Source organism: Scophthalmus maximus, chromosome 9 (genome assembly GCF_022379125.1).
Source record: "Scophthalmus maximus strain ysfricsl-2021 chromosome 9, ASM2237912v1, whole genome shotgun sequence".
Classification (NCBI taxonomy): domain Eukaryota; kingdom Metazoa; phylum Chordata; class Actinopteri; order Pleuronectiformes; family Scophthalmidae; genus Scophthalmus; species Scophthalmus maximus.
In genome coordinates, this window is record NC_061523.1 from 2,689,926 (window position 1) to 2,708,918 (window position 18,993).

The 18,993-nt window shown below is 39.5% G+C and overlaps 1 protein-coding gene across 14 annotated transcripts in view; it reads right to left on the reverse strand.

Annotated features, from left to right (window-relative positions):
* Positions 1-509: 509 nt before the first annotated feature.
* The window catches only part of rnf103 (ring finger protein 103), a 45,211-nt gene continuing 26,727 nt past the window's right edge, over positions 510-18,993 (reverse strand). For 5 of the 14 annotated variants that reach the window (XM_035649450.2, XM_035649448.2, XM_035649453.2 and 2 more), the window contains 5 exons: positions 17,882-17,997; positions 10,280-10,702; positions 9,962-10,094; positions 7,703-7,789; positions 510-3,763 (listed from right to left, as the gene is read on the reverse strand). In XM_035649450.2, coding sequence (XP_035505343.1) covers positions 2,813-3,763; positions 7,703-7,789; positions 9,962-10,094; positions 10,280-10,702; positions 17,882-17,997 — 1,710 coding nt within the window. In that variant the 3' untranslated portion in view covers positions 510-2,812. Of the gene's footprint in view, positions 3,764-5,271; positions 5,321-7,702; positions 7,790-9,961; positions 10,095-10,279; positions 10,703-15,445; positions 15,834-16,139; positions 17,998-18,993 lie in introns of those variants that run through there. The other 9 variants (XM_035649454.2, XR_004795929.2, XR_004795927.2 and 6 more) reach the window with 9 other exon arrangements.

The following is an 18,993-nucleotide window of genomic DNA, read 5'->3' on the forward strand; positions in this document are numbered from 1 at the left end:
TCATCATCTATCTTGGCCAAAACCCTCTAATATTTTTTTCTTCCCAGTGAGGCCTTTCCAGCTTAAATAATAGCTGTAACATAACTAAAACGTTCCATACATACCCCTAATCAAAAGATGATTCTGAAAACAAACATAAAAGAATATGTTTCCAAAAAAAAAGATTCACCTCTTTCATTACTTCTTTACTTGCAGTTTCTGAATCTGGTCTCTATTTGGTTAAAGGAACCCACCACAAACTATCTACACCGTGAAAGGTCTTAATGATGTTTCAAAGCTTTGTAGCCTATGTATTGATTAATTTTTTGGCCCAAAATACATCAAATTCAATGCATCAGAAATGTCTAAATCACCAACTGTAACTGTTTTCAGTTACAAACATTAACACTGCTAAAATAATCACACTTCAGTGGAAGCTGCGGCCTGCTTCGTCGTGCTCTGATCAGTCCAACCTTCTCTTCTGTACAGACCCTGATCACCCAGGAGGATGACAACACACTGACACCACAAAGTTCTAAAACACTTTTATTTTGTAGACTTTAACAGCATGTTTCTTTTCTTGCCATTCACCTACAGCAGGAATGAGCGGGATGAGTCTATGCACTTAAGGTTGATAGTTTTGGACATTTGAGATCAGGATTTTTTGAAACTGCAGGGTAAAGTGACAGTCTGCTAGCAGCCACTTCGAGTTGTATTCATAATGAGTCATCATTAGCAAAGAATGTGTTTTAAGAGTTAAACTGTAACCTAAAGGTCAGGCAATAGATATGCAAGTCAGAAGATATGCTTCCCTAGTTTGCTAAAATCTGTTTGCCAGAGGGTAGCAGCAACAATACTACCCAGTCATATTCTATTATCAGCAAGTCATTCATACTGTACAGTAACTCAAGGCTAAAAAAAAATATGGTTCCAAACAAACATCCAATTCAAAATGTGAAAATATCCCTTCAACATTATTATTATTTGAGAAAACATATTTGGATATGTCAGCAGCAGATGGAAGTGAGAGCCGCACATCCTGATGTCAGCAAGTCACAGCTCAATGGAAGTTATTTACTCCCTTTTTATTGAGTCAAGACAACATTGAGATTCATGAGGAAAAAAATAAAAACCATGCGTGCACTTTGTTTATTCCCCTCAAACCTTTTTGTTCCTCAGCATAAGCTTCACTGCTAATGAAATGGGTTTATATAAAGACAGATTGATGACACCCACCATGTAAAATTCATATGCGGTTGTTTCATGTCCCTTCTTGGTAAAGCAATGGTAAGGCAGCCACGAACACATGCATCTTGTGATAATTCCAAGTCCAGTGTTCCCTCTCTTTTAGCTCTGTGTTTAGTCTCTACCACCTCCCGAGGAAAATATCGGGCTCTTCAGCTGTTAAATGCTCCCCAATGTTCACCAGATGCTCGCTTTTACCGTCTGTCTGCTGTTTGAAGCAGTAAATGATGTTGGTGAGAGAAAATGCCAAAAAAATGCTAGAGTGCTCTGAGAAGCCGAGGGGAACTGCTGAACTGGTGATAATTGTCTGTGACCCCTGGTGGGAGTAGCTTTAACTGTGGTTAGTTTTCTAGCTTGACAGCACAGTCACATACTCTACCACTCATTTGTGTCAAAAACGTGTGTATACCTGAAGCATTGCTGATACATAAGCATATGGCAAACCCCTTTCTCTAACACATGGGTGTTGACAAGATTTAGTGTTGTGGTTAGTGCATGTAGACATCAACACGTACAGGTGGAAAAGTGCAAACTCTGCAGTTGTCTTGTCTTGAGTGAGCACAAGGTCAAACAGTATACCACAACAGTGTTACGTGTCATACTTTCCTGCCTCTCTTTGACAGAACATTTTAACCAACAGGCAGGGGCAGGTAATGCCAATGAGTCTCTACTGGTTCTGTTAATAAGGGTTGACCCAGAGCCAATTTGATAGAATCAGATCGGGAATATCATCTTCTTGTATGAGCAACCTGTTTAAAGCCTGTCCCTCTGTGGTTTAATGCACATTAAACTAGTCGGTTACAACCAGGGGGACTGTGATGCAGGAAACCATTAACTAACAACAAGAATCCTAAAAAGCACATTTGCTTGTCTCCTGGGGAGATGACTCACAGTTTAAGTGCTGCAATTCAAAAGTACTAGAGACACTATGAAACGTCATAGGGCCGAATTAAAGTAGAAACTGATGACAGTGGTGGGGCAGGAAATGTTCTGAATAATCCAAATACATATTAAAGATTCTAAGGAGTGGTTGGTGGGGACAAGGCAGAGGAGGACTTTCTTTCTTTTGTTGTACTGATATCATGGACATACATCATATAAAAGTTTAATCTTTTTTTTTTTTAAGAAGTATGTCATTGGTCTAGGACAGACGTGTGTGTTTTAAGGCAATTTGCTTGATAAGTAGCTTCTTGTCTTGCCTGTAGTCACTCTGGTGGTACCTGGTTAGAATGTAATCTAATATCCTCACAGTCCTGCAAACAAACAACAAGGAAATATGTTTTTATTGCAGTGCAAAGTTTGTGAACTGTGATTAGCGTGTGAATCTGAAGCCTCTCTATACAGGGACCATGGTGAATTTTGTAGGCTTCCATCTGTCTGTCATGAGGGCCAGACCATTGCCTTCAACAGGAATGGAAACAAGATGATTGTTAGTTAATGACAACAGCACCCCTCTTCAATTCAACTCACACTTCCTTCTCGCCTCCCCTGTCCCGACTTTTACTACAAGCTAGCTGTGATGATGACTGCCTGTGGGCAGTGAGTAGAGAGGCAATGGAGATGGGCAGGGCTAAGTCAGACCTATCCATCAGTCCTGCAGAGTGTTTTCAGCAGAGTTGATCTTTGCACCTCTCTGCTGTTTCTTCTTGTAGCTGGGCCAGCGACACACTGGACAGCAGTGTCGGCCCGCTGCCAGCCAAACCACAATGCACTGCTGGTGGAAGGCATGGCCACAGGGCAGACCCATCAGCAGCTCCTCACTGACAAAGTTCTCCAGACACACCACACATTCTGAGCACTGCAGCATATCACAGGGCCACACTAACCAGTCACAGTGCTGCTGGTTAGAGACAGCTGGAGGTGTGAGGTGGCTGTTATCTACTGCCCTGTCACACACACACAGATGGTTGCTGCTAGGCTCCATATTGCTGTACAGACACAACTGGGTGCTGCTATTCTTACTGGACAGTGACCTCTTATGCCTTTCACTCTCGTTTTGAGGTGTGCTGGGACCTGTATGAGGAAAATTATCTGTGTCTGAAACATAACTTTCTGTCTCTTCATGCGGCTGTACACCAGAGCTGCCCCCATGCTGCTGACCCACAGCTCTGAACCTCCACGTTGGCAGGGTTTTAATGTAGTCCACATTCACTAATGGGTGAAGCCAAAGATCAGGGAAAGCCAAACGCTCAAACAAAAAGTTAGGATCATCCTCCCAGTCTGAGTGGTCCGTTGGGACCTGCTGCAGTGATGCAATAGGGTGGAGCAGATAAGAAGTATACGAGTCCCACAGACTGGCCAGCCACTCCAGGTTTGTGGTGCTCTCCTCTCGGCTCCTGATACCACAGCGGCGTTTCTTCTCAAATAAGTCAACTAGTAGGCCATGGGCCAGGTAGGTGGACAGAAATAGAGCAGGGTGGGATGAGTAGAAGGTCCAGTCAGCCCTCACCAGACTGGCCAGTGTCGTGGTGTCAGCATAACGAAGCAGCTTTAGACTGTAACCATATAGAGTGTCCAGATAAGGCAGCTGGAGCAGAGCCTGGAGGGAGTTATCAATCAGAGATTAGTGATCAAATATACTCTGTGCAACTCTCAAACACAATGAGGACAGTCATACTAACATTTGTGGATATACCTCAGTGGCTGCTTAATTAGATACACCTCCCTAACACGAGGTTGCATTATTATCTCCTTCCTGTGAGGTCCAACCGTTCGTCCATTCTCATTCTCTTCTGATTTATAGCATTACCACAGTCATAAGTCAGTCATAACTTGTCGTTCTAAGTCCAGCCGCAGAGTTAAGCCTGTTGCACCAACTAGGCTTAAGGATTCTAAGCAGTAAGACTGGTGGGGGGCAGGCATAAAGTCAAAATTTAAGCCAGTAAAGGTAGGTAAAGTAGTGAAGTAGTAGGGTACTTGATGTGCTGAGCAAAACTTGTCTCTCTCTTTCTCTCTGGTTCTCCAACGGAGCGGGGGAGGGATTTAAAAACAGCTGATTGCTGCTTGTGGTGCTCCCTCTCGTTGTGTGCCCCCTTGTTTCCCATAATGATTGGCAAGAGGTCAAAAAGTTTTTTAATAATAATTTTTGAAGCTACCAGGGTAAGACATTCATAAAACATGCCTTATTAACACTAAACATATTCTGTTTGTGTGTCTATGATCTCTTCTGCTCCATTTCTGTATCAGCACACACCTACACACAACAAACGGTGCAGTTGGTGATGTTCGTTGTGTGTGTGTGTGGGTACGCCAAGTGTCGGCTTTATGCGAGAGATAGCGTATGTGGCAGGGCAAATTAGATTTAATAATAGTTCATTAATCAATTAATACTGGTCTTAACAAAGACAGTTTCAGCAGTTTAGACCAGTCTTAGTAATGACTAGTTGGTGCTACCAGCCTAAGTAGATCAGCTGTTTGTCAGAAACTGATTACCAACAGTCCACACTCCCAAGTTACAGACATCATATTTCCTCCATATATCGGTTGGCAGATATATCAGTTGGGCTCTAGTCTAAACCTCTGTAGACCAACTGGAATTAATCCACAACACTGAGTCTATTTAAACATTTCCATTTAACTGAATCACTTTATTTAAACCCTAAAACCTCATTATAATAGCAATAAATTTGATTCATATAACTAAGAAATGTAATTCAGACATCCAATCGCTTGTAGGGCATACCTATTTTGAAACATGACAGCATATGCACCGATCAGCCATAACCTTATGACCACTGACAAGTGAAGGGAATAATATTGAGAATCTCAGTACAATGGCACCTGTCAGCGGGTAGAATATATAAGTCTGCAAGTGATTAATTACTTCCCAAAGTTGATGTGTTGGAAATTGGAATGGCTAGATGAATGGGTTAGAGCATCTAAAAAACTGCAGGTCTTGATGGGACAAACCTTGAGGTGGCGACACTGTCATAGGCAAATTCAAAAGCTCTCAATCCAATTGAGCATCTGTGGGATGTACTGGACAAATAAGTCCAATCCTTGGAGGCCCCACCTCGTACCTTACAGAACTTAAAGACGTCAACACACCTTCAGAGGTCTTGAGGAGTCCATGCCTCGTGGGCCAGACCTGTTTTGGCTGCAAAAGGGGAACTTGCACAATATTAGGCAGGTGATCATAACGTAATGGCTGATCGGTGTATATCAAACAGCACTGAGCCCATGTACATATATAATATTGTTATTAATAAAATAAAATAATTTAAAACAAAGTGTAGATAACAAAATAATGTCTAAAATGTGGCAATACATTTTATTTGTATTTGAATTTGATTTTGAAAATATGCTCATTAAGGCAGGTGAAATTTAAATAAAGGAATTAGCTAGGTATAATGCAGTTATAAAAAATAATCTCTTGAAGTGAATTTGTGCTATATCTTTCATAACATTATATAAAAGCCCAAAAAAACAAACAAAAAATTATTTCGATATATAGGAACCGTACAACTAAATAGGATAGATACAATTAAATAAAAACACCATAGAATAGTAGTGTGTAGTAATAGTTATATCTAATAATAGAGACAAGACATTGTTAAGTGTCGGCCATCTTGTGAGGGAGAGTACTCTGTGGGGACTTAAAAGCTGTAGTGGAGTCCAAAGGCACAGGCAGAGATGAGGTACCATAACAGAAAAAGCACGGTCACCATTGGTTTTCAGTTTGGTCTATGGGACTATTATGAGTTTTGGATCAGTTTCGAACACATTCTGGGTCCAAGCCATGGATGGACTTGTAAGTAACTAAATTTTAAAATGTTTTCCAAACAGGCAACCTACGACGGCGTATTAGGGCCATTGTAGGAAAAAAATAAAAATACGGAGCCAAGGAGTAATATTTCGAGAGAAAAAAGTCACAAATTTAACAGAAAAAAGTTGGAAAAATGGTGCTTTAATCGCTTCATTGTTTTATACAACTAATCTGCAATCTATAAAATATATGTCCTATTGTTTAGTGACCAAGAGTTGGTGGTGGGAGGGGCTTTTTTCACTGAATATGCATATTCCTGACATCAAAATATTGAGTGAAGTTTATAAAGAACGAAGAACGCATCCAAGGTCCGATGACGTCATTGCATAATAATTTGCCATGTGTATTTACCTTTGGTAGAGATGGGGGCTGATTTGTTTCCAGCAGCTACATTTACAAGACTTGGCCAAATTCCAAGATTTGTGGCAAACTAAGAAAAACATTCAGACTATTTACAGACAGCTTTCGTTTTAACTTGCTTGTAACAATTCATTATTTGCAGAGTAGGGCACTGTGTTTGTGTATGACAGCGGAGGTGAATGAGAGACTGCATGTAGACAGAGCAGATTGAAATATCGCTTTTCTACATAAAAAAGCGATGTAGTTCCTTGATAAACAAAACACTATTTTTTTGCTCGTAGATTTGCGACTTCAATCTCGTAGATTTGTGAGTTTTTTCTCATAGATTTGCTACTTTTTTCAAGTAAATTTACCACTTTAATCTCAGAGAATATCCGAATTTGTGTTCTGGTAAATTTACGCCTTGAATGTCAGAAATTCTGTGTTTTTTTCTCGGAATATTACCACCCCCCGTCCGTCCCCGTATGTATATTTTTTTCCCTACAATGGCCCTAATACACCATGGTAGCAACCAGTGCAGTGATGCCAAAACCAAAAAAATGCAATTGAGAAAATTGTTGAATTGTTGAATTCACCACTTAAAGTAGTAAATGTAAGCAGTAAAGAAAAGAGTAGCAGTATTCCTGGCGTGAAGATATAAAAGCATGTTTGACTTTCTCTGTGTCATGGAAATTGAGCAGGTGTCTGATCTTGCATATATATTATTAAAGCTACTCATACTGTTAAAGGCTTTGACACTAATATCATATCACATCAAACTTTTAACAATGACTTACAATACACTACACAATTATCAAGTAATTCAAAGGACCAAACACACTGTGTTACAATATGACACAAACAAAAATGTGCCTAATGTATTCAGGTTTAGGTTCAGGGTTTGTAACATGCCCTTCAGACTAGAAAACAGTTAATGCCACTGAAAGAGACTACTGTGAAAAGAAGTTTAAGGGGCAGTAAGCATTTTAATTCAAAACCCTTTGTGTAAAATTCAGCCAATATTTCCTCAGAGTCCGCTAACTGTCGGTTCTATGTGAGCCAAATAAAATCAGTTTATTCTGCACAGCCCTGGCTTTGTATATTGAAAACAAAACAAGTGGTGCCGACCTTACCACACATCACTGTGTGCGCAGTTTGTAAACATCACTCCCTGACACCTTAAGAGACATACTAGCGACAGATGCTACGACTCAGGGGTTTTGGCCTTTAGGTAAGTACATTTTTCTCCCATCCTCGAGGCTGCGGGTTTGAGTCTGACTAGTGCGGTCAAAAAATCAACAACAAACATCTTTCTTCAAAATCGCTTACTGCCCCTTTAAGTGTGAGAACTGTGAAGTGTGGATGATATCCTACCAGAACAGGAAGCCAGGACACCAGCAGGATGGAGTTGTAGGTTCCAAGTGTTCGGATCAGAACTACAAATCGTTTCACTGTTGCTCCCTGTCCATGACAATGAATACATGATAAAATAAATTGGATACACTCTTATCAACAGAATGAGAGGATCATGCGTAAGGCCAGAGCCAGGACAGGCAAACTACAGTACCAAGGCTCCCTCATTGTCATCTATGAGGACTACGCTCGTGAGATACTGGATCAGCGCAACAGATACTGAGAGGTACTTACCAACCTTTACAACCTCTGGCTCAAGCAAGCCCTGCTGTTTCCTGCCAGGCTTATTTTCACAACTAAATACTGAGGTAAGAAACAATTATTTTAGAGACTAGAGACTATATAGTGGCTGTCCGTGCAGGGCCCTTCTACTTCATGTGAAGGCGTAATGTTGAAGACGATATTCTTTCTTCTTCTCTCTACCAGCATTTGTGGTAAGTGGGCACTGGGCAACACTTAAAACCTGATCTGTTGACTGCTGTGTTTACCATATTATGACACTGAGCCTGTAAGCACTCTCACCATTACACCTCACCACAGAGAGTGTTGTTGGTGGGTGTTCATGCTGTCTTATAATGAATGAATGTATGGTTTGTTAGTTAATTATTCACGCTAAATCCTTTGTTCATGATTTTGCAATTTAAAGGGGCATTTCACTGTCAATGGAGGGATTTGAGACCCTGAAAAATATTAGATTAACCACAAAGTTTTGAGCTGGGATGCTGTGATGCGTAATGGAAACATGATCACCACTGGATTATGTTTTGGGTTGTTGCAGATGAACTCCATTAACTCAAGCCATCACTGTCACTTTCTATGGCTTCTATCTCTCTCTTTAAGAAAGTTAAAGATCTGGAACTCTGGTAACTACAGGCCAATATCCCTTTTAAATGTTGATTTTAAAATATTGTCCAAAATGCTGTCTGTGCCCCTCCGACAGGTCATGCCAACCACAATCTCTGCAGATCAAACCGGCTTTACATTAGGGAGACAATCGTTTTTTCCAACACCAGGTCTCAACAGTCTTTAGTCCCCTTCATCAAACTTCTGCAAAAATAATATTGTCACTCAATGAGGAGATGCCTTTGTTTTAGTTGAGTGGGGCTATTTGTTTTTTATACCATATAATTTGAATTGAATTGAATTCAACTTTATTTCTATAGTGCCAAATCATTACACACATTATTTCAAGGCACTTTACATAGTAAGGTTGAGAACTCACAGTAGCCAATTTGTTTAAGAATTTTCGACCACAACTAGGCAAATGTAAAACAGATCTACTCTGGTTTCCCCTACATGTTGCAGGACGTGTCAACCTGATAAAAATGGTCATCTTACAAAAAATCTGACATCTTTTTCAACAATTCCCGATTTGTTTGAATAAATCTTTTTTTCTGCAATCTCAATCATGAGTTCGATACATTAATTTGGAACAATAAACCTGCACATCTCAAAAGATTAGTTTTCCAGCTCCCAAAATCAATGGTGGCTTAGTGCTTGAATTTTTTTAACGATAGCTACTGAGCTTGTAACATTTCCAAGCTCCTCTTCTGGGTCAATTAGGAACTGTCTGTCAAGTGTCAACCATGGGGTCACACAGAAGTGTCATTGTTCCAGAGCTTGCTGTACTCTGTAATTTGCTCTCAGCTCCCTAAGGTGGGCTCCAAATTGTCAAAAAATCCTGTCTTCACTAATAACATTAGGGTTGAGGGGGGGCTCAAATGTTTCAATGTTGACACTCTGCATGTGCCTTTTCACATTGTTGTATTGCACTGTAATGTCTGCTGGTCAATATCAATAAAAAGACAAAACAAAAAGAATTGGACAGAACTAACTGCATGTCTCTGTAGAAAATGTCTGCTCAGGGGTGAAAAGATCATTCAGATCCTCCACTTAGATAAAAGGAACAACACCACCATGTATTATACATTTTACTTCAGTAAAAGTAGATAGGTATAAGGGAGTAAAATTCTAGTTAAAGCTAGTCAAGATGGAGCTAAATGTTAATACTTTATGTGCTGTTCAATCCAGGCTTTAAAAAAGGACCATCAGCTGGTGTGTTTTGTGAGTAAAATCTGCAGAGTTTGTCCGGTTCGACACGTGTTCTCTGCAAGAAACGTGCAGCTGTCTTTACTACAGCTGCAGATAAGAGTATTGAGTTAAGTGTAGTAAATCCCCCCCTTTCAAAATAAGTAAAATGGAAAAAGAACAGGGAGTGACCTGTGTAATGAAGAGATCCATCCAGGCCAGCAAGTTGATGAGGACCAGACTAAGGACAAACAGGTCATTGACCTCCGGCTGGACCGAACGCAGGAAAGTGTCCATGGCAGCTAAGGACAGAAACTCCCCCGTACTACAGTGAGGTGGAAAAGAGGAGGACAGGAGAAGAAGAGATGGGGAGGAGAGGATAAGGAGAAGTGGAAGAGAGGTTGGACAGGGAAACAGGGAGGAGAAGAAAGAAAAAAAACAATCAGAAGAGAAATAAATTAATTTGGTTTTATTTAACAATAATTATGAATTTTCATGTTCAACCATCACCTGTTGCCATAGCGATAGATGCCTTCAGGCATCTTGAAGATGTAGGCAGGGCTATGTGTCACACCGATCTCCTTAAGGCTGCTGTGGTTGTCCCAGTGACTCACATCAACAAAGATGAACTCAATCCTGCCAGTGAACTTGATGGACAGCGAGGAGAAGAAGGCGGGGGGCTGAGACAGTCGGGCAAACAGAAACATCTTCACTGGGTGGGCTGGGTCAAAGCGCCACTCCTCCACTAGCTGCTCAGACTGACGCAGGGTTTTAATTCGATGAGCCACATGTGAGGTCATCCAGCGGAAAATGTGTTCAATTTCATTATGACAGCCGTTGTATTCTTTTAGCATCACTTTGCCCTTGGACGCTGAAGTCTGAGGAACAGACATGATGAGAGTGGAGTGCTGCCAGCCACGCTTGATACATGACCTGGTGGACAGAACACAGATGGATCATGTCAGCATCAGACACACATGAATGCATGGGGAAACTGACAAGTGCTGCATGCTTTATACAGAGTATCAGCAGTGTTCAACTTTTTAAGACCAATGATATTGAACCCACCCACTTCTATTGTCTCCATTTCAGCGCAGCTATCTATTCACTCGGTGGTAGTATGAGAGCACCGTCAGTCAAATCCATTCCATATGTGGAATGCCCTATTAAATTAAACTCCATACCGCATTTTCGCTACTCCCTTGCCATCCACGCTCCTCAAATCCATTCCGCTTGATTTGCTAATTGATTCCATATAAATTAAACCCCATACTACATTTTCCTTACTCCTGCCGGCTTCACTCCCGCGTTCTTACACTGAGACACAGCTCTCACACTGAGGCAGCAGCAACTGACTACACAGAGCACCTACTGCCCAGCTGGGTGGGTCTGGCTGTGCCCACATACTGTCACTATAGAAGCTTAGCATGTTAATGGATATGCATAAGTTGTTCACCTGTTGCTTTTAATGGCATCATGTAAATATTAGATGCTGTTGTGTTCATTTTTGGGAAACCATGACAGGTATGTGGTTGTCGTTTTGGGCTAAAAAAATCAATTTCTTACGTAACGACGAGTTTGTCGAGAACCAGCAACGAGGAGGGATTTTTCCCCCTGCACAGCATTCAATTGTCCGGCCTCTATTACACTTATTAATTAAAACACACCAGAATACAGGAAATGGCATATAGGACCCACCAACATCTGTTTTGCTTCTGACGCCCATGGCTTGGCATGTTGGCAAAGGGTCAGCAAGCAGTCAAACAAGGGGCATCAAAATTCAACTTGAAAAGAGAACTTGAAGTCTCAGTCCCATGCTCATAATTGCTCACCCAAGAGTTTGATTTTCTGTTTGTGGAAACTGTGCACTCGTAGCATGTGTGGTTTTTCTGTGCGCAAATATCGAATAACTCTGATTGGCACCAGATGTCGATACCCAACCCTATGTAGCAGCGGCGGACCTTGATACTGAAATAATCCACTAGATGTCCCCAGATTGTCTTTAAATGGCATGCATGTTCAGTCCCCTTCCAACCAGGAAGACAGAAACAAGAAAATAACCCCAGACATTTGGACAGGGGTGAAATTTTGAGGGGTAAACATTTTTTCAACATGTGATACTGTCATCAGCCTTAAATAACATAATTATTTGTATTGATACAACAAAAGAAGTCTAATGAATGTTGCAAACTTTTATGGTAAAAACCATTTTATGGTAAAGATAACAAAATAAAACTACTGTGATCAAAATGGACTACTTGCTATGAAATAAAACTTCAGTAATTGCGGTCAATATGATACATAGATATTTTATGATGTTATTACCTCATGAATGTGTAAATAATATCATCATAAGTATGATTTTTGACAATTTGCAAAACAATTGTCTCAGTAAATATGGTGAATACCCAGAATGAATATGTGAAATAATACTACTACCCATAATACTACTTATTCAATGGTAACAAATTGACATGGTCGAGACATGGTTGGTCTAGAACCTGCACGCCATGCTGTCCAATCAATTTGCATCGTTAGAGCTCCCTTGATGACACAGAAGGAGCTGATGAAGAGAGTGCATGGACCTTGTGATGCTAATTCTGCTGAATGGGGTGATTGATGTGAAATGAACAGTAATGCCTGTAGGATCATGCCTCATTCAACTGTCAAACCATGGTGTAAAGAGTCCAATGCAAAGATTTCCATTCCGTGCCCATCACTTATTCCTGCCTACAATGAGCGTATGGGAGGGATCGATATTTCTGACATGCAGGTACATCTGTACAAGACCCCGGGAAAGTCAAGGCGATGGTTCATTGCTTCGCGAATTCCTGGCTGGTCTACAAGAGGGACTGTTGCCTATATTGTTTTGTTGAAATGAAAACCAGAAATGCAATGTTATCCTGTTTAAAAGCAAACGAGGAATGCTTTGTGGCATACCACCAGAAACAGGATTGTTGGAAATGGATGTAATTCATGCCCAATTTTTTTTGCTGTTTATTTCTCCAAAAGGATGTTTTTTTTAAATTATATTTTTACTATTTTTGGCATTTGTATGCATTTCGTTACTTTTACCATGATGTGACATCTCTACCATTTCATATAGGCCTATAATAAAAAAACTGTGGTCTGTTAAAGAAATAAACATTGATTGTTGTTATTATTGCCATATAAGGGACTAAGAAATGCATCAAAAAATATTTCCATTCCTTTTTCAATGGAAATAATCACGTTTCACGCAAAGAAAAAAATAATCCTTACAAAAACAGAGGGCCTACGCCAGCGCCCAGCTGGACAGCGCTCGAGCCCAGATAACCTAAAATAAAAATCCTCACGGACACCGGGGGCATCGCACATCCAGATGTCAGGGAATTACAAGCAGTTGTGCTGGAGTCCAGAATCCTGTCGTCATTGTCCCGAAAATTAAAAAAAATCAGAGTTTTGGTTAGTTAGTTCCTTTAAAATATTTTTTTTATCCGTAGACCCAGAACCTATGCTTTCTTCCTTAAACAATAAATAACGGAGAGTGAAACTTTTAGACAAGTCTCACTCCCTTTTATTGGAAGGGGCTTGCCATTAACCAACTAATTTTCTCCGTGGGCCAAATTATGTCAAGCATGCCAAGCCAAGGGCCATAAAGTTCGGGGTTAAACACGCACCCGTACACCTTTATATATCTGACTCAAACCAAAAACATTTTAATTTACTGTGCCTCCAAAATCAAAAAACAATGACAACAGTCATTGTTTTGCAATGACATGTCTGCATAACAAGGTTGTTGAACAGCATGTCCAAAAAGCTTTCCACATAGACAGCTATCAGCAGCAACCACCTCAAGAAGAGACACACACACAAGAAAGACATTTTCACTTTGTTAAATACCACAATATCACACCAGCACATTATTAGTTTGACACTTTTAGAATATGTGCTTATACCAAATAATATCAGATTATTATTATTTGCTTTTCTTTTTATATATATTTTTATATTCTTTTACTTTAAATTTATGTATATTATTCAATCATTGGATTCAATTTTACCAATTAGTTTGCTGTTTGTTAGTAGTGTATTGTCCACTTTTTCTGTTTTCATTTTATATTTGTTCTTTATATTATCGGCTTTGCCGTTTCAGCAAATATGAAAAAAAACTTTTTTTCATATTTGCTGAAACTGTCACTATATACTGGTAGTAATATGTGAGACAGATCATATATGACAGAATCTAGTTCATTTAGCGACCCCTACTGCCTTTAATTCTATTTGCAAAATCCACCGCGCCAAAAGAAAAATAACCAATCACAGCCAGGGGGGTGTCTCTCCGCTCTGTCAATCATTCGGGTATGCGATGCACAGCGCTGACAGTACCTGTGCACACACTCGCACGCTCTGTCAAGACCAAGCTCACGCCTAAGCAATGAGCAGCAAGCAGCAGAAGCGGAGTTGGTTTGCAAACACCATGGCAGAGAAAGCATAGCTCAAGCATCAAAAAAAACTGCCCACTTTCTTTGCCAGAAATGCATACATGACAAAGACCAGGAGCAAAAACAAGCCAAAAAGAAGGAAGCAGATCGAGCAGAGATAAAAACCTGTGTACGATCGGAGCAGTTCCACAGATGACAGAGCTGGGATTCACAAACGATGCTTTCTGCTTGACTGGTAATTATCCCTGTTTCATTCATCTTCTTTTATTTTCCATAATATTGTAGCATTATATTAAGCATGATGACTGTGTGAGAGAGAGTGACTGAGCAAATGTTATGTGAAGCTGATGTACAGGGCCAGTTGTAATCTTTCAATAACAGCAACGTCTCCAGACAAATCTTAAGCTCCTGTGTGTTGTTTACACACTGTTACGTTCACTGTCGAGAAAGTGAACTACTTTGGCCTTGGAGAAAAGTACAATGCACATCTCTCCTGCTTTGAACAGCATGTAATTACACATTTTGTTTGACTGATAATCATGACCACAGATTATGTATGCAAATGCCCATTTTACAGTTTGTGCCAAGTTGGTTATATGCAGCATATAAAGTGGACAATTTATTCACCTCATAGTATTTCGATTTGTGAACAATTTGTAAGGAGGAGTATTTCGAGACTCCATTATTTTTAACCCTGTCCTCTGAATTTGCAGGTCAATACTAATAATTCTATACATATTAAAAGGACAATAAATGTTTTTCAAGATTATTGGGTTGTGGTTGATTCCATGTCAGTGTCATGTTGTAGATATATAAGTGAATATTTACGCATGCTTTGTTTTTCTTAGATTCTTATTTTCAATTTCTAAGATAGTTAGGTGTTAGAAGATCAAAAAATATTCTTTTATTGCCTTGGATTAGAATCCACATGAATCAGGAAACAATTCCTACAACTATGTTCAAACATTAAATTTGTAGATCCAAATACTTAAGTGTACTTGATTATTATAAATATTCAACACACCTACTTTTTATTTTATTCATGTGCAAAATAAAGCTTGTCAATATTACATCATTGTTTACTTTGATCAATTTGTTATGCTTTTCTTTGATATATTGCATGGGTAGAACTGAATCAGTGAATCTGATTACACCACAATAATGTGTAATGCCTTGAATTGATTCAAAAGTATATTAATACAAAAATGAAGTAATCTTCACATTGTTGTATATTTATGCAATGAGAAACCAATCACTTTCAAAAATACACTTTATTGCAAGGCAAATACTGAGGTTGCATAAATATTAAAATGTAACTTTGAAATACATAAATTAAATTAAAAGAAATGTATTGCACAGCACACTATTTACATCTAGCAAAGGCAACTGATGCTACACCATCTTTGAATGACACCAGTGCAAGCAGCAGGTCCCAACTGGTTCATCACAAGAAGATCAGCAATGTCTTTGGCTCCAGGATCCTTGGGTGTCGGGCCAACACGCTGACCTCTTCCCCATCTCCCACGGCCCCTGCCCGCAGCGCCTCGTAGCTGACTCCCTCTTCTGCTCGCTCGTCTACTCGTCGAAGCAGCCTTGGGTGTGACCACCTCATTTGAGTCCAGTGTACCAGTCTCAAAGCTCTATTAATGTTATAAAATATATGAAAGAAAGCATCAATCATCCTGCAAAGCAACAAATGATGTTTGTGAAGATAAAGCTGTTAATTTACAGGCCTACCATGTAACACTCTGTAGTAGCTAATGTGCTAGCTAACGCTATGTACGTAAACAAGCTAATATAAACTAATTTACGGTAGCCTATGTTCAAAAACACTGACGATATTGTTGATATTCACAAAAAGTCACATGTACTAATGTGAGGCAACAGTAACTTTAAAACGTGTTATAGTCGTGTTAAGTTGACAGTAGTCCGTGTGAGCTTCTTACCCGATGCGAACCATGTTACGTGCCTGGCCTGGCCTCAGTTGCCGTAGTAGGCTGCGGGTTCACGGCTGGCTGGGAGGACCTGTGGAGGCAGAACCGAAGTGCAGTGGAGAGGGAGGGGGAGAGACCAGGAGTTGTTGGATTTTGAATTCTGAGACTAAATCCACACTCCTCTCAGTCCTTCCGACTGCCGCTTTAAGTGACGAACTACAGCAGAGCTGTTAATACTGTGCAACATGTGAGTCGCACTGTCACTGAAATAAAGATGAATCAGAATCGGAATCAGAATTGTCTTCATTACATAAGTACATGAAATAAAAAATTCTACTCTATGGTGCAAACGTAAAAAAACACATTGACTAAAAACAGAGCAGGGAACGTGAAGATGGTCAAAAAAGGGGGGGGGGGTTGGACTCTCTTGGGTTTCTTCCTGAGTTCAAGTATAAATTCCTTGGTTTTTGTGGTGTTCAGTGACATGTTGTGAAATGCATCAACAATTTTTTTCTTCTTTTCTAAATACTCGCCACATCAGGATGAACAATAACGGTATCAGGGTCTAGGTGAAATTATTTTCACCAATATGGAAATGAATATGGGGTGAATAAATGTTGTCCCCGTCAGTTATAAAAATAATTCAGCAGAGGTGGAGATATGTAGACCAGAAAGGGGGAAATCCCACGCATCCCCCCCCGGCAAATTGCATCCTGTATATATACACAGCAACATGGAGGGCACATACGATATTGGTGTTGACAAATCATCAGAAGACCACCACCACCACCACTGCATGCACACGCACACACAGGACTGTAAATGATGCAGTGACTGATAACCCTAGTGGTATGAAACATACAGACATGTTAAGTTATATTGTTATTCTGTTTTTCGTTTACATTATTTGCTGAAATTAGAATAAAATATACTTCTTGATCTAAAATGTGTTTTTAATGGCATTTTAAATTATACATGATATAACTGGATTTTTATGGATAAACCTTAATTCTACGAGTATAAAACCTGGATGTTCTGACAAAAACAAATTTTTGCCTGAGTCTAGACATGGTTAATTTAGGTTAAACATTCATCCAAAGATATAACATGCACATACACAAAGTCAGCGCCTATATAGAAACTCAGTATATTTAGTAATTGGGAGCTGCCGATTTTGACAAAAGCCATATGTTATTGTCGCTGATATACAGATGTTGAGTCATCTCTGTAATAAGTTTGGTGGCTCTAGTTAATAGGAATGTATTCTCCCACTTCAACTTCAGCAAACCAATCAATGCAGATTAACATAAAACACATCCCTATCAGTTCACCAGTGCAGGAATGTCACCACAGATGCAAGACACCAGTTTAAAACTATACTGTATACCTTAAAAATCATTTCATATATGTAGGCAAAAGGTTTTTTTTAACATCCAAGGGAACTCCAGCGCCCCAAGTGATTAATCCCTATCTGAGAGGAACAGTATCTCTACTCCATAAATTCAATTACTGCCGTACCAAATTGGTACTTTTTGGCTGCTGATTGCATGATTTCCATTTCAGATTCTAAATGACTTAGTTATAGCCATATAAATTACATTTTTGCAAACTTATTGTCTACCTGCACATGTCCTCAGATCTCATGCATTAAGTGAAAATTTCCTGACTTCATTAGCTGAGCATTACGTACACATGTCTGTGACCAGATATGAATTAAAAGTGCAGCTACTTTTGAGAAAGACCCTGCTGCCCACCTGTAGTCATTAGAGCAGTTAAAGGTTCCAGTTCTGATCCCGAATTGAGATACTTTCTGCACCATCTTACCCCAGTTGGACTTACTGAGCAGAGCTTCCTGGTCCTGGGCAATGACCTGCAGGTACAAACAGGGACATGATGGGGTCAGACAGGCAAATTAATACAAGACAAACCTGTCAATGAACATGAATTTACATGTGACAGTCAAAGCCCTCACCTCTTCCTCTTATTGTGACCTTTTTGCTCAGTGCTTTATAAATCATCATCATTTAATAAAAAAAAGTGGTGAAAGAAACACACATCAGATCCATTTTGTATTGAGATCACATCAGCTCTGTCCATTTCATGAATGAAATTGGGTTGGGGTTTTTTTCTCCACTGGTTTAGAGAAGAATAAATCTGCAGGATTTCAAATTTAAATAAAAATCTGCAGACAATTTATGAGAAAGGAAATTTATTCAACAGATCTATTAGAGTTCAAGGATAAACAGAGCATGTGATGGGGGAAACTCCACACACAAACAAAAGCTGTTTGATTGGAAAGAGGGCAAACAACTCCATCTAATTATATCACATCTTGAGAAGCAAAACAAATATTCAATTCATCTATCAGGGATGTAATCAAGTTTAATGCCAACCATCCGAGTCCTTTAAAAATGGGTATCTTCTGTTACCATCTCTGATTACATACTTATATTGGCCTAAATGACATCTGCCAAAGGCACAATCAAACAACCTGAATAGATATAAATGAAATTTATTATTATTATTATTATATGGTAGAACTCAATTTATTACCAATGTATATTAATATAGATACAATTACACTGGCCTATACATTACACATGTACACAAAAGCAGATGACACTCAGTGTTTATTACATATGAATCTGGCACATTAAATAACTGGTGTAGCTACTTAAATCTGACATTTATTTTTCATGAGTGTCATCATCCAAATAGTGAAGGTCCTGACTGAAACTTGTATGCTGATCAACTGAAATTGTTGACCAGATAAGAAGAAACTGAAATTGATGTGAAGTGATCGGCTAAAGAAAAGAGGTGTCACTCTGTTGGATTTGTTGTAACTACAGGTAAATCTTAATTGTAC